The 17489-nt window shown below is 30.1% G+C and overlaps 1 protein-coding gene across 5 annotated transcripts in view; it reads right to left on the bottom strand.

Annotated features, from left to right (window-relative positions):
- Positions 1-7310: 7310 nt before the first annotated feature.
- Positions 7311-17489, bottom strand: part of LOC124413984 (synaptosomal-associated protein 25) — a 33733-nt gene continuing 23554 nt past the window's right edge. For 2 of the 5 annotated variants that reach the window (XM_046894817.1, XM_046894820.1), the window contains 3 exons: positions 9473-9590; positions 8963-9236; positions 7433-7592 (listed from right to left, as the gene is read on the bottom strand). In XM_046894817.1, the coding sequence (XP_046750773.1) occupies positions 7530-7592; positions 8963-9236; positions 9473-9590 (455 nt within the window). In that variant the 3' untranslated portion in view covers positions 7433-7529. Of the gene's footprint in view, positions 7356-7432; positions 7593-8962; positions 9237-9472; positions 9591-11832; positions 11882-13613; positions 13663-17489 lie in introns of those variants that run through there. The other 3 variants (XR_006929911.1, XM_046894819.1, XM_046894818.1) reach the window with 3 other exon arrangements.

Below are 17489 nucleotides of genomic sequence, written 5' to 3'. Positions count from 1 at the left end.
GAGTAATAATTTAGCCTCGCTATTCATTATTACGATATTATTTATATACCTATATTAATATAGTATGTATATATTATATAATAAAATATTATCAAGTTTCAACAATTTTGTTTCTATCTTTACTATTGTTCGTTTCTATGCTAAAGTCTCGAACGAAATTTTCTACATTATAATATTATTTCATCATTATCAATTTTTTTTTGTTATTTTTTTTTCAGTTTCCTTTTTACAATCTCTCTTCTGCACCATCGGTTTTTCGAGTTTTTTTTTTTTCATCTTTTTTTTTCTCTATGTTTTTTACTCTTTTTTGTATAATATAGTATTCTTATCAATATATGGAAAAAATTTTTAAATTGTTTTAATTTAATTAAATATTGGAGCGATAAACTTTGCATTTTTATTTGTTTCAATAATGTAACAATAAGCAACTACTCGGAAATTGAAATCGCTTATACATATAATATAATATAACTTGGCCAGTGATTACGAAAAAATTTTATACACACGAACGCTAAGAGATGCTTAAATTTTTTTTTTTTTTTATTATATATCAGTAATAACGTATTATTATTATTATTATTATTGTTGTTGTTGTTGTTTCTGTTATCATTATCATTATTATTATTATTACACGTAGAATTTAAAGCGGTAAAGTTAACTTTATATATTATTGATATTATATACACATTTTATTTACATTTATTTTTATTTTTCACCCGTTCTTTTCAATCCGACGCGTATTTATAACAACGATGATAATAATAATTATAAGAAAATTTCACTTAAATATCAATTCTCTCGCGTTTCACTCTTCAAGCTCTACAACTAATTTTCGACAAAAAAAAAAGAAAATACAATGGAATGTCACAAACAAAAGAAAAATTTTTAAAGTAAATGACGCGAACGCAAAGAAAAAGGAGAAAAAAACAACAATTACTGAATTGTAAAATGAACGTTGAGCGAAATAAAAACAAAAAATCGACCGTACTTTCGTTGCCTGAATATTTTTTTTTTTTTTGGTCTTGTCTGAACCTGCGTTTTAATTACTGTTGTTGTTTTTTCTGTTCACTCCAATTCTTCATCATTATAAATAATTGTCGTTGCCCACGACGGCATCTAATCGTATTCAAGTGAGAAGCTAATCAATATAATATGCATAATAATATATGTCTGCATTTTTAAAATTTCTCTGATATAATTAATCATCGTTCATAATGTATATATAGGTATATATGTACTTAGGCATAGATATAACTATAACTATGTATATATAAATTTGAAATGTTTCATTTACTTTTCTTCTTTTAATAATAATATAAACAAGGTATATTAATATGTTTTTTCTAATAATAATTCGATAATGACGCGTATAATAATATCATAATAGTAATAATAATAATAATAATAATAATAATACGGGGTATTAATAAATAGATACATATATCTATCTATCTTTCCTTTTCCCATCAATCCTCCCCATTAACATTTCTTCCTTGTTTAATGTGACAATAAAAATGAAAATAATAATAATAATAATATTGCTCCATTCCGCAGTAACAATGCTCAATAGTTATATCTTTGTATGTTCATATTCGTGTAAATAAGCCATATTCGTGTAAATATCCCATCTGTTAAAATTTTCCTATATTGGGCTAATATTAGAATGTTGCAACGTATTTTGTGTACTATATATATATATATATTAATTGATGCAACGTATGTATGACAAACAGGGAAGAAATTTTGTCCCTATGTTTATACTCAAAGCAATAACGATGATAATTGCAATAATAATAATACCAATAGTAACAGGCTAAAAGATTAATGAAATATATATTTCCATCGTTTCTTTTTTCTGTAACATTTATTCGTATGTTTTCGCCTACACATGTATACACATAGATATATGTATATATATACCGTGTGTCCATGAGGAAAGTGCGCAGCTTACGCGCGTGCATCAAGTCGTTCGAATTTTATTGGCCAACAGTTACCGTCTGATCAGACGTTACCGACAGTTACCGACAGTTACCGACTTCCAGAAAATGTCTCTAGGAGCCAACCGTTAGCTGTGGGCTCCTAGGGACATCTTCTGACAGTCGCCATTGGCACTGTGTCGGTTCCTCAATCAGGTGGTAGCTGTCGGCCAATAAAATTCGACCCACTTGACGCACGCGCATAAGGTGCGCACTTTCCTCATGGACACACGGCATAATGTATAAGTAACAATTTTTTTTTAAGCAATCGCCGAAAACGGGAAATTATTTTAGAAAACGTCCGATCGCGTTTATCTGATAGGGAATATTTTTGTTAGGAGAAAGGAGAATGTCGTTGATAAAATTATATTTTTCTCACGCTATCTCTTTTGCAATATACATATACATATATGTTTGTTTGTTTATTTTTGTTTTTTTGTTAATTAATTTTCATTTGTTGTTTGTTTTTTTTTTCCTTTTGTTCTCTTCCTTTTATATTAACGTATAGAGATTTTATTCTTACCCGTATATATATGATGAAATTATTGCGATCGTTGGTGTCGTATTTTACATTATCTTTTTTTCTTTCTATCTATTTTTCACTCTCACTCCTTACATCTCTTATAAAACATCGATTAAGTTAATATACCACGTTACACAAATAGGCTTACGATTAGTTCATATTTCGTTAAACTAGTTTTGATTTCACCGGTATCAATTTTATCAATTTTATCAAACTTATCTCATTTTCATTGCTCTCTCTCTCTTTCTCTTTCTCTCTGTCTAAATCAATTCTTTATCAACGATTATTAGTTTTTTTTTTTTTTTTTTTTTTTTTTTTGGGTGGGGAGAGAGGAGACTTTTTATTTATCTGTTTTTTTTTCTTCCCACCTACACGCGCTGAGAGAATTTGAAACAATGATGGAGGGAGTAAAGAAAAAAAAGAAGAAGAAGAAGAGAGTAATGTTGAAAAGGCAAAAGCAAAAACAAAAAAAAAAAAAAAAAAAAAACATTTTAAAGAATACATTCAACAGTTTTCGATTTCGGCGGTTGCTCAAAAACATGTTACTATTTATATACATGATGTACGCTTTACGATCTCTCCTATTTCGTTAAAATCTGTGAATAATTGTTTCGCATTCTCTAATTCTTTCCAATGCAATTATAATATGTATATTAACAATTTACAAGTGTCGATTATTATTTTCATTTGTCATTTTTTTTTTTTTTTTGTTTGTTCTTGGAGTTAATCTTACCGTGATCTCGCATAGATAGTATATGTGTGTGTGTGTGTGTTTGTTAGTTTTGTATTGTACTACATGTATACGTATATATGTTGTAACATATACTTTGAATAACTATACGATAGTAATAAATAATTCGTAAATAATGTTGAAAACCCTATCGAGTAAATTGATCAATTATTCGGGAAAAAATTAACGACAGAAAACAATCTTTTCACCTACCGTATCTTTTTTTTTTTATACTTCTCCCTTTTTATATTTAACCATCACTTTCGGTTCATTCTCTATTTCAACAGTTTAGGCATAGGAATAACAATGATAATTAACGTTATTCATACGTACAGTAATATTGTTCAAGCATTTGATGGGTAAATTCATGTGTATATATATATATATATAAGCGTTTCTTTTTCTCTTTCTTGTTCTTTTTGGTACGTTGTTTTGTTTTGTTTTTTTTTTCTTCTCTTTCTTCAATTTTCGGTGATGAAAATCCAGTAATAATTATACCTCAACTTTTATGTATAATAACAAGTAATAATTAGAATAATACTAATAACGTTAATTACAATTATAATTAACTATATGTATATGTATATCTATAATAATAATAATAATAATAATAATAGTGATAATAATAGCAGTAGCTATTTATTACAGGTGTAAGAATTGCCTAGTATATGTATATTAAAATTATAACAGATTTGAAATTTGAAAGAGAAGCCATTAATATTGCGAGAAAAGAAGAAAGGAAAAATAAATAACACATACATAAATATATATCCTTTTTTGCTCTTATTGCATACATATATATATATATATATATACAGCAAAAAAGGAATATATATAAAAAAAAAAGAAAAAAAAAGAAACTGTGAATAATCGTTCAAATAAAAATTTCGTCGCTATAAAAAAATGAAAAAAAAAACAAAAAAAAAATTTCAGCCACATGGCAACATGAGCAGCAGCGTCAGCGGCAGCAGCAGTTGTTGTAAATAACAATTATTCACATCACATGCTGTATATATTGTTGTAATTGCAGGAACTTAATTGATTCCTTTCTTGATTTTGCTACTGTTCGAGTATACATATGTATGCGTAAGTATATGACTGGTATATGGTATATAGTATATAGATATATAGATATATTGCGGCGTGTGCGTGATGTATAAGTATCCATTTTTTTTTCTGTCGTATGACACGCAGGTGAATTTCGACGAGATATATTAGCTAAAAAAGAGTTTTCTTGTTTGCTGTGAATGAAAAATTTGTATATAGTATGAATATATATATATATATACATAAATATGTATAGTTGAGTCAGAGTTGTAATAATAATATAATAATAATAACTGAAATGATTGCAAGAACAGCTGTTTCTGTAAAGAAAAAATTTCAATAAAAAAATCGTTGAAGAGGTCCTCGAAAATTATTATATAAATGATAATATTTTCTTTACCTGCGTGAATGATTCCGTCGTTGAGATGAAAACGGGGAAAGAAAATGATGTTAATGATAATTTTTTCATCTTTCTTTTTTGCTTTTTGAATTAAAGAAAATATCGAGTCGTACGTTTTTACCATGAAACAAAAATGAAAAACCAAATCTACGATTTTACTCTTATTTATGCATTCAGGGGTACGCATATTGTGTATATGCCATGTGCCCAAAAGGGAAGTGCGCACCATATGCGCGTCCGTTATTTAAATTTTATTGGCCGACAGTTACCGACAGTTACCGACAGTTACCGACTGCCAGAAAATGTCCCTAGGAGCCGACCGTTGACTGTAGGCTCCTAGAGACATTTTTTGACAGTCACGATTGGTATTGCGCCGGCTACTCAATCATGCAATTATAAGGTGCGCATTTTCCTCGTAGACACACGGTATACTGTATAAATATTACAGGATTGGTATTGAAATAATATATCAAAATACTACTAATAATGAAATGATTCCTTGGTTGTTTTTTTTTGTTTTTTTGTTCTCTTCAACACGTAAAACGATGATAGTAATAATAATCACTGAAAAATAAATATCGGAGTGACGTGTTTGATGATAAATTTGCATACCTGTATGAATATATAAATGTATAACGAGGGAATATGTTTGTTTTTTTTATCAACGGCATTGTGTTCATGACATGTAACATTGTATACATATGTCTATATAATATTTTATCGTGTGTCAGTTTTGCACACGAGTCGAGAAACAAATTGTGCAATCTATAATTTGTTTCGAAGATTGAAAGAAAAAAAAAAACATGTTGTATGTTACTGAAATTTGAAAAAAATATTTCGAAATTCCGTGTCATATCGGAGAAGAATATCGGATGAGCAAATATATTTGTAACATGTATCACAATGTAGTATAAGAAGACGTGAATGTGAATCATTTTTGCTTAAATTTTGACAATAAAAGGCAGAGAAAAAAAAAATATAAAAAAAAAAATTGAAAAACGAAAGACAGGGACTAAAAAAGCACACAATAATCAAAGAACACACTGATCACGACAGACAATAGAATATCATTATTGCTTGATGCGCGTATTATATTACTTGTATATAATACTGTAGTCCATCGATTATACACGTCAATATTCATGCCACATACATATAATAATATGTACGCTTATAAAATTTAAACATGCGCTAGATGTTCTATATGAAGGGTTAAAAAAAAAAAGAGGATGAGGAAAAAAAAAATAAAAACACACAAAACTGAGAACACGTTTCAATTAAATTTTATGTTTGAAAAAACATCGTGTTATGCAACAATCATTAGCGATACTACAACATTTACACGATGAAGAGAAAAAAGCCCAGAGAAAAAAAAAAAAAATAAAGTAAATTTAAAAGTGCGATATAAATTATAACAATTAATAACACTAACGATATCGTACAATATTTAATAATAATTTAAACGTATATGTATATAATATATATATATATATATACATACATATATACGTATATATATATGTATATACGTATGTATATAGGTATATATAAATGGAGGACCTCTTTTTGATCGATGATTATATTCCCTTGTTTAGGAAGTGGAAGTGAAGGCGCAGAAGATGAAGGAGGTGAAGATGACGAATAGCGTCAAAAATCATCGTCCGTCCGAAATGTATATATTTTCATTTTCTTTTTCTTTTTTATTTCTTTTTTCATTTTGATTTCTACGTTTTTGTTTGTTACTCATTTTTTCTCTTACGACTTGAGCAGCTTGTTCGTACGCTGATTGGCCACAGCGATCCTCGTTTCGTTGGACTCCCCCTATACACCACACACACGCAATATAAATTTTCCATTTCATTTCTGTTTGATCGCTTTTTTCTTTGAGAAAAAAAAAAAAAAAAAAAAAAAACATGATATTAACACATGTATACGTATAATTTAAACGATAAATTGGAATAATTTTGAGCACAGATATTCAATTTTCCATGGAAAAATTGAAATCCACATTTCATAGATTGAAAAATCAATAAAGCAAAACAGAATTTTCTACGTTCTTCCTTTTCCCATATGTTTGTTTTCAAACAATCCTCCCGTTTTTTTTTTCATTCTTTCCTTATTTACTAAGATTATTACTATTTTTTCGTCATTTTCTCGCAATATTAATTAACGCTAGTATTTTGGAATGTAAGCCCCCCCCCCCCCCCCCCCCCGTGAAATTAACAATAATAATAACAACAAGAGTAATGATGACGACGACAACGATCAAACAAATAACGATAACGACAGTAATAAAAGTAAGTTCAATAATGCCGTATTTTATAAAATTACTCAATCAAGGTACGCGAGAAAAAAAACCAACCATAAAACGATATTGGCAAGTCGAGGAACTTTGGAATTGTATTGAAATATTGAAGAGACGGGAGAGAAAAATGAAAAACGAACACTTTTTTTCCGACGTCACAAATTTTCCCGACAATCCTTTAAGTACAATAATATTATATGTATTATAAATATTAATGTAAAACAATAATAATAATAATGATAACAGATAAGGTTTACGTATGACGGAATATATACATATACATGTGTAACACGTATATATATTTATATATGCAAATGCGTGTTGACAGTGTGTTGGGATAATATATAAGTATAGTAATAGATATATGTATAATAGTAATAAAAATAATAATGCTGATAATAATAATAACGATAGTAATAATAATAATAATAATAATAATAATAATAATAATAATAATAATAATAATAATAATAATAATAATAATAATAATAATAATAACAACACCATGTAAGAATTTCGATTTCATTAGAATGTATTCGCGGGGAAACTTATTTAAGAAGCTGATGAGCGCGTTCGTTGGCCACCTGTATCCTCGTCTCGTTCGACTCTCCCTGCGTATTGAAATTCACACAAGAATAATACCAATGAAACTATGCGTGATTTTGTTTTTTGTTTTTTTTATTTGTTTTTATTTTTTTTGTTAAAAAATTCGACGTCTCGTTTATTATTTATCTCGTTTTACCTCGTTGAAAAACAAGAAAACACAACGATTAATCAGCCCGATGTATTGTTTTCGACACATTACAAACTGTGCGCGTATGTATACTTATACTTACCTCATCAGCAGAGTAGTCTGTGTTTTAAAGAATTAATTGATATTACATGTATGTACGTGAGAATGAAGTTGTATCCGAGAGTAGAAAGAATTTTTCAAATCGATCAACTATCGCGCGAACTTTGTCGGAACCCCGCTACTGTCAACTGTTCCGATTCGACCGAACGCGAGCGAATCAGCAACGCAACTGACCGGCAGTGTTGCCACTCTGGTAGAAATTGAGAATGTAGCAGCTCTATGAAAAAAAAAAAAACAATGTACTAGGTTATCCATGAGGCGAATGCCCCATCTAGATTACATACTATTTATGCCCAGGTTATAATGCGGAACCGCATGGAGGGAAACATACGACTTTGAGTGCGTTCCGAAATTAGCTGGCAACGCTAAAAACTCCCTAGGGCAGAGGCAGAGGTACAGACGTACGAACTCGGCAGCGCAAAAGAAATAAAAGATTGTTGACAGCACTGAGAGCTGATATCGGAACGCGACTACATCGACAGGGTTTAATCGGAAAATCAATATTGCCTAGAAAAACCGCACGTTTCAAAAATTGTATTAAAAATCATCAAGGCGTACTAAGATATCTCTAAATGTAATAAAAAATCTATAACGTGTATTTGCGTACGGAAAACGGTTGATATGTACTAGAAAATAGCAATTTCACTATAAACGACAACACTGCCATTTACTAACGGTGAGCGCCTGCGTACTTTCAGAATTGGGAACGAAAATAGGGTTATGTATGGCTTGCGATTAGCAATATGGCGGCGATAGCTGGACTATCAGTAAATTTTATTTGATTAATTACACGAGTTTGAAAGTAGAGAAAACTCAGTGCAAGTTGTGAAGCTTTAGTTATTTCGCAAGGAATCGATATACCGCAAAGAATGTAATGAAAAAAATCTTTTAAAATTAAATATGGCCCATTCAGAGTGACGCATTATTTTCCCACCAGATGTCACAGCAATATATATTCGTTCCCAATTGACATGAGCGAGGTTACGCTGTGTTAAATTAATATGAATAAAACGATGACACGATGTGTGAAAAATGAGAAGCGTAAAAGTTTAAGATTCTTTTTCGTCGTTTTTTTTTTCTTGTTGTTATTGTTTCTCTCCGTTTTTCGTGGCATCTTTTTTTCCTCACCTTGCGATTGATCCTGTCGATTTGCCGATTTTGATTTTCTAGCTCACTGCCCATGTCGATCGCCATGTTGCGCAGATTTCCGATCATCGTGTTCACCTGTCCCATGTTATCCTCCATCTCGTCCTCCCTCGCGTCGTTCGTTATCTTCGCGATGTAGCCACCCTGGGGTCCCAAACCGTTTCGATCGTCCATCACGCGTTGCGGCTGGTTATTCACAACCTTGCCGTCGTCGTTTCCCTTCCACGTTCCCTCGTCCTCCTTGAAACTCGCTCCTCTGTTAGGGTATAAAAAAGAGGGGGAGATTTTTAATTTCAAATTTCACAATTTTTCTTCCATCCGTGCAGTTTTCTTGTTTTTTTTTTATTTTTATTTTCATTTTTACACTTTTTTTATGGATTTCAAAACACCGGAAAAGTCAAAATATCGGCAATTCTTGTCTTACAGGGGTTTTGAAAAATCGAAGAAAAAATATGTAAGGGAAGAGAAAAAAAGATATCGTTTACGGCTTACTTGTTACAGGGAAGAACGCAGAGGCCGCAACATTTTTCCATACCGGTAAGATTCTTTTCAGCTTCCCTCATATCGGCGTTGATCTGATCCATCCCTTCCTCGATTCTGTCCAGTTGCTCTGTTGTTGGTTGTTTGTTTGTTCAATTTTTTTTTTTTTTTTTTTTCAATTTTTTACGTCGTTGATTTTCATTTCGAGGGGAAAAAAAAATTTATTTCGTTTAATAAACAAGTTACACATACCCATAAACACACACACACACACACATTTATATATATATATATATATATATAATATATATATATAAATAAATATGTTATACAATCAAGTGTTATATACATATATAAACGATACGGTACATAATAATATGCATCATCGTATGTAACAAAGCAAAAATAAAAGAAACGAACAACAAGAACAACAAAAACTATGATAATAATAACAATCATCACTCATCTATATTTTCTCACACACGTTGGTATATAATATAATGATGAAGGTATATATATATAAGCCTGTCAAAACAAAAAACGTATAAGCCATGATTATAGAATCGATGAAGGGAAAAAAATTATGAAAAAAAAAAACGAGAGAAGAAGAATTAAACACGATAAAGTAATTCCATTAATTGACAAAAAATTAAAAATGGATTTGAATCAATTTAAGGACAAGAAAAATATCAATGAATTATGTAAAGTAGAGATTTCGTTCATAGAAAATAAAATTGACTAGGAAAAAAAAAAATTTGCATTCACGACTGCAATCCGCGATTGTAACGGTTATTGTTATTATTATTGTTAAAATTAAATGCATAAACGATAAACGAGAATTTCAGCAGCACAATTTTCACGAAAAGTCTACGTTTAAAGTCCGTACAAAATCAGTGTGAACGAAAAATGCTGGTTCTTTTTTTAATCGCGAAAAAGAAAAACAGAAAAGATAAACGATATGCAGAAAGAAGAAAATTAAAAAGAGAAGAAACGTGTAAGTTAAATGAAAAATATATTAGATATTGTACATACGAATATCCATCACACACAGATACAGAGATAGTAATAGTGAGAGAGTAAGAGTGGGTGGGTGAGTGAGTGAGTGAGTGAGAGAAAGTGAGAGAGATAAAGAGAGAAAGAGAGAAACAGTTAAATGTTATTAGGGTATAATTAACGAGTCGATTGTAGATCGGTATTAATATAGCTAGTATTACTAGTTTAATGGTAGTAGTAGTAGTAGTAGCAGTAGTGGTATTAATTTGTTGTAACATTATACTCTGATTTTTTCACGGTTTTCTTATTTTCAATACCAAATATAATTGTTTCTTCATTCTTTTTTTTCTGTGGGATTTCTTCGCATATAATCGAATGTATCGTATACCATTTATGTATACCATATATGCATACATATGCTATAAATATACAGTCCGCTCCCGCAATAGTGCCAAACGCTGCTGGCTCAATAAAATATCGTATAATTCTCTGCTTTAAATTCAATTTATTGTCATTGTTTTTCTGATAATGTTATTTCATCAGAAAATTCGAAAGAATTTAGAGTCTTCCCTTTTTTTTTGTAGGACGCATTACCAATCGCGACTGTCAGAAAATGTCCCTAAGAGTCCACAGCTAACGGTCAGCTCCTAGGGACATTTTCTGGCAGTCGGTAACTGTCGGTAACTGTCGGTAACTTCCGATCAGGCGGTAACTGTCGGCCAATAAAATTCGAACGACGTGACGCACGTGCATAGGGTGCGCACTTTTCTCATGGACACACGGTATATATATATTATATATACATATATGGATTTATTATATGGGCTACATAATGATGTATATAAGAGTAATGCGTATATGATCTAAGCATTTGTCATAATACATATAATATGTGTATATGTATATTTAATGTATAGTATGCGACGTATGATAAATCTGCTGAAGGAGTCGACAAAATTATTGTTATACCAGAACGGAAAAACCGTGACAAAAAGAAAAATCACAAATAATGTTTAGAGAAAAAAAAAAACCAGTATTTTTTTACATACTTCTAATTCCCGTTCGAGTGGAAAATTTATAAAAACGAAAAGCCGATTAAACGAAAAAAAACATTGATAATAATTTGTTCCACTCGTCCGTTTGTTGTGAAATAAAGAAAAAAAAAACAAAAAAGAAAAATAGCGAAAAAAAACGAGGTACAAAGTTGTGCCTTATTTTTCTCTGATGTTTTCGTGTTCGGCAAGGTATATTAAAATACATATTTTTTTCTGTTCTGTTTCTGTTCATCTTCTGTAATTCGCCTAAATTTTTGCAATCGACGTATAATAAATAAATGTTCACAATAGGCTAATGTTTTACATATACACTACGTGGCTTACCGCCTTGCTCGTCCAGCATTACGAGGGTTTTCATCCCGACCTCGTGGCCCTAAACAGGGTAACCGACCAATCAGAGACGTTATTATATCTGGATATTGTATATGCGATTTTTTATAACGAGTTATATGTATATATATATATATATATATATATATTTCTCCCTACATTTTTCGCTAGTATAAAATTGTTTTATATATTCTTTCACTGGGTTGGTCAAAAATACCACGAAACCAGTTTAACGTAGAAAAAAAAAATCTAATTACAAATTTAAAAAAATCTATAACAATTCTTTTTTTCGACACGCACACTTTCGTATAATATTCGATTATTCCTGAAAACTGGATTCATCGATAAATCTTTATATCCTTCCCTTCTTTTTTTCTTTCTTTCTTTTATGCAAACTTATCGACGACGGTCAGATTTTCAAAAAGTTTGGACATTATTTGAAATATATGTTATACACATCGTTTCACCTCCATATTTATTTTATTATTTTTTTTCGTAAATTCAATATTTTCCGTTCTATATTTGAGAAAAAATAAATAAAAAATTCTTTAAATAAGGGAAAAATGATAATTTAGGGGTGGAGGAAAAGGAGAAGGTGGAGTGATTGGAATTTTTGAAACTATAGTTATAATCGTACATCACACATGTTGCCTATTTTTTTTTCCTTCTACTTTTTTTTCGCCGTTTTTCGTTTCTACGTCTCTATAATTAACCTTTTCTCCTCCACATCTGCGATGAAATCATATCAGCTATAATTTACTACAAAATACCTTGTAAATCCCTACGTGATTTCTACCTAATAATGTAAACTACGTTGCTATGGGTACTTTTTACTCTCTCGAAAGAAAATGAAACGGGATTTAATGCAGGATAAATTATTAGTTAAATATATAATATAAAATCTATATAGGTAGGTATAATTAGAATAAATATAGGTATGTATATATCTATTATATATGTGCTGGAAAGAATAAATAAATGAGTAAGTAAGTAAGTAAGTAAGTAACGATAAAAAAAGAATTTTATCTGCATTTGTGAAACAAAATTGCTCTAATTACTTCATCGTATCTATGTTGAATTACGTGAAGAAAGTCCAACGGGATAAATAATACGATAACGACGATCACATGAAACTACTTTCGGTAGTTTAAATGAATGTATATATAATACATACGTTTTCCATGTATGTTTATACATAGCAATATATTAAATTAGGTTATGGTATCGTAATGTGAATATACGAAGTGTTAAATAGATAGTTAGATTGTTAGTTAGATATAGTTAGTTAGTCAGTTAGTTAGTTAGTTGATGATGGAAAAGAAAATTGATACAAGAAGACTAGATAAAAAGAAAGAACCAAGTGAACACGTGAAAAAAAGGGGAAAAAAAAGATTACAGCGGAAGGTCAGAGAGACGGAAAGAATGAGAGAAAGATAGTGAGAAAGAGAGGGTGAGAGGCTAGGAAATTAAAACCTGTCAAAGGGCGTGTAAATATGAATGAATATAACAACAATAGTTGTTTAAAAAAATTATCGAAGATGCGCGTTATTGTACATAGAAATAACGATTGAAGAAGAAAAAAAAAAAAAAAGAGTTCGAGCAATTAAAGGGAAAATTAGAAAGAAGAGAGAAAAAAAAGGAACAAAAAAAAATTTACAGGCCTTTCTCCCTGCTGCTGTTACTCAAGTTAGTTTGTCAAATCAGCCACATGCACACCAGCACCCGCGTATTATGTTTAATGACAAACACGAGGGTTCAATGTGGATGTAGCTTACCGCCTTGGTGGTCCAACATCATCAGAGTGTTTGCGCCAACCTCTTCGCTCTATCGAAGCCACGATCCCCAAAAAAAAAACGAGAAAAAAGTGAAGAAAAAAAAACGAACAATAGCAACGAATATATATATACCTATATACATATACACGTGTATATACATATATACACATAAATTGTTCCACACGCCTGATGCACTGAGAAAGGCAACCGGACGCACAATCTTTTATGTTCAGGTTGAGCACCGCATCCCAAACGTCATCACTTATCGACCGTAACCGACCGCAGCCAAAGGGATGCGGTGCTCAACTCGAATGTAACGGATTGTAAATCCGGTTGCCTTTCTCAGTGCGTCAGGCGTATGGACTGTTCCGCGTATATAGAAACTCATGGTACATATATATATATGTATATATATATGTGTGTGTGTATACAGTATATGTATACATGTATATACACATAATATAAGGCATGTGAGCACACAAAAGGACCACCAAGATAATTAATCATAATTATACTTGTCAATCTCAATCGATTGTGGACTTTTTTTTTCTATAATAACCAATAAATAATTCAACGATTATTGTATTAAACATGACTATTTTGAATGAGTAAGAAAAATTAATAGTCTGATATATTGGAAAGAAATAAATAAAAGGAAGAGAAAATAAAATATGTCAAACTATAAACTGGCTTTTACAATCGATTGAGGAAAAAAAAATATTATCAACGAATTTACGTTCAACACTAAATGTATTATTTTACGAACATTAAAAATAAATATACTAACAGAATAAATATTTCGTGATAATGTGTAAAAGCAAACTAATCGATATACTATGTAATGAAAATAATGATAATTGAATATAATAATACGTGAGGTATTGATATTAATAATAATAATAATAATAATAATAATAATAATATGATTAACAGGGAAAGATATGGATTTACAAACAGACAAACTACTGCTATCAACGGTACAATTACAGTACGGTACAGTATTACACTAGAGTAATATATATAGAGATAAACGTATACATATACGTGGGGCATCCGATAGAAATTCGAGTTACGTTTCAATCCTGATCATATCGAATTTTAATCACGAAATTATTTACGCGTTATTATTTGTTCAATTTTTTCCCCAATTCTTTTAAATATATACTTGTAAATATTATCTAACCACTGAAATTTGTTTCTTAAAATTTCTCCGAATTACTAAATTTGGTAATATGAACAAGAAACAAGATTTTTATTCATCGTTATTTGTTAGTTAATTTCGATACTTTCTTGTCTACTGATTACTGTTAATATTATTATTTTGATTTTTTTTTCACCACAGATCATAATCATCAACGAATGGTTATTCAAGGCGTGAGAATAAAAAATACAAGTAAAAATAAAATCGAGGGTCAGCATTTGAAAAAGAAAAAAGAAATTGAACGGAAAAAAGAAAAGGAAAAAAAAAATCAATCAAAATTCGAAATGGTATGCAGGATTTTAATAAAACGACGTCACCGAATGGACATCGAATATCCCTCACACATATGTATCGATGTATGCGTGTAATATAATACGAAGACTGGAAGCGACACAGCTAAAAGCTTTGGTGAGGCTACGAAGTATGAATATATATATAAAAAAAAAAATGTATATAATGTAAAATGGACGATTATTTAAAGGAATAATATTTAGAATATAATATAATATCAATGATCATATCATCTTCAGTCATGATCATTACGATATTATATTACATTATTCTTATTTTTTCACTTGTTTTTTTCTCTTCTTTTCTTTTTTTCTTCTGTTAATCATGTATAACAGATAAATAAAATATACTGTATTAAGTTTGTGCGAGTATATAGTATTCTGAATATCATAATAGCGTAGTAGTAGTATATCTGAAAGTAGTGGGTATGGGTACATTGTATATATATATATTTTTTTTTTTAAATTCCTTTTTTTTTTTGGGTGTTGGTGATGGGAAGTAATGGAGAAAAAAAAAATCGTATCATTTGTCGCTTTTCCTTTTGCCCGTTAATCAGTGATGTGTATAATATATAGATATGCGTGTCGTTTCTTTTTAAATAACATTTTTACCTTTTTTTTTCCTTCTTCAATGTTTATGTATATAATATATGTATATACACACTCAACACTGCAGCCCAGCAAGCGTGTCTACACAGTCTACGACAGTATGTATATATATATTTTGTATCCTTCATATGTTTATTCATTTCCAAAATTTAGTTTTTCGTTGTTGTGAGCGTGGAAAAGAACCGCGGGAAAAACCGGAAAAAAAGTGAGCGAAAATTATTGTGGATCAATTGTTCATGTAGATGATCGAGAAGAGATCAGTGCGTACCTAATTGATTCTCATTCGTCTTATAACGTTTATTCGTACGTTTGAAAAAGGTCGGAATAGAAAAAAGTCGAAACAAAAAAACAAAACCATAAGTATGTGAAAAATAAACTAGGTGAAGAATTTACGGTGAAGAAAAACGCGTTTGGTGAATTGATTAAACTGAGTGAGAAACGAAAACGAAAGAGAAAAACGAGAAAGAAAAATTGTTGTTTCCGATTTTAAGGGGTGAGACAAATAAATAATTGAAAAATTTCAAGTATGCAGTAATAATCGAATGTGTATATAAGTATTATAACCAACTGCCATAACCATAAACACACCTTACCAACGAACCAACGAACCAACCAATCAACCAATAAGCCAGCAACAATATTTTATAAAAACGAAAATATCCTTTAACTGAATGAAAGAGAACAGAATAAAAAATAAAAGAAGAATAAAAACATTGTAGTAACTAAAAAACGTCGATGACACGACTCTACTATACTTATTTGTTGTGTAAAAATATATAAGATATACGTTAAAAGCACACGCGGTTCATCTTACCTTATTTTATCCTACCTATAGGCTACGACCTAATTTTCCCGAAGGAAAAGAAAAAACAAAAAAAAAAAAGTAATAAACAAATAAAAACACATTCTCCAAAAATTGTCCTTCCTTGCCATTTTCCTGCTGCGAGTTTTGCTAATTTTCTCCAAACTACTTGTAAGAAACGAAAAAATGATTTCAGAAATATAAGAATATACGAGGAGTAATTTTTTTGCAAATCTACTTTTCATTACTTCTAATTACTTTCATCTCCTTTTTATTTTTACTCAATTTTCTTCTTTTTTTTGTTGTTATTTTTTCATGTTTTAGTTTCATCCAACTCATCTAAACTTTCCTCATCCGAAGCTAGCGTGACAATTATTGGAGAATGCGCTATATACAATATATATATACATGCACACCGCCGGTACGTGTGTGTAATTTGTATTGGAAAAAAAAAGAATGCAATTTGGCCCTTCACGGTGTTTTTCTTCCATTTGGAGAAATTTGTTTTCAGCCTGAACGTTAGTTTAAGTATACATATGTAGTATATATGGTATATTCTGTATGTATAATGTATATACACGGTTTTTTTTGTGTGTGTATATATATATGTATATATAGAGATGGTATTTATCAAAACGAGTGTATTTATCATTTTTAAACCAAATCTCGTATTTATAATAAATTTGTTAATTATTTTTAATTTGTATGTTTTTTTTTTGTTTTCTTTCACGATATATTGCTTAGATTATATAGCATTATTAGTTATATCATCGTATTTAATGGAAAGTGGTACATACATGTATAAAAATTTGAGGGGCCTTGGTGTGGGTCAAGTTGTATATATTTATATATTGAGCATGGTTTATATATGTGCAGGGGGGTTTTGTGTTATTTTTCAAACACACGTGTCGAACGTTTTTTTTTTTTTTTTTTTGGTTGTTGTTGTTTTTTTCGGCTTTTTCACTTTCAATTTT

The sequence above is a fragment of the Diprion similis genome, chromosome 13, assembly GCF_021155765.1.
Source record: "Diprion similis isolate iyDipSimi1 chromosome 13, iyDipSimi1.1, whole genome shotgun sequence".
Lineage (NCBI taxonomy): Eukaryota > Metazoa > Arthropoda > Insecta > Hymenoptera > Diprionidae > Diprion > Diprion similis.
This window is presented reverse-complemented; position numbering and strand designations above follow the sequence as displayed.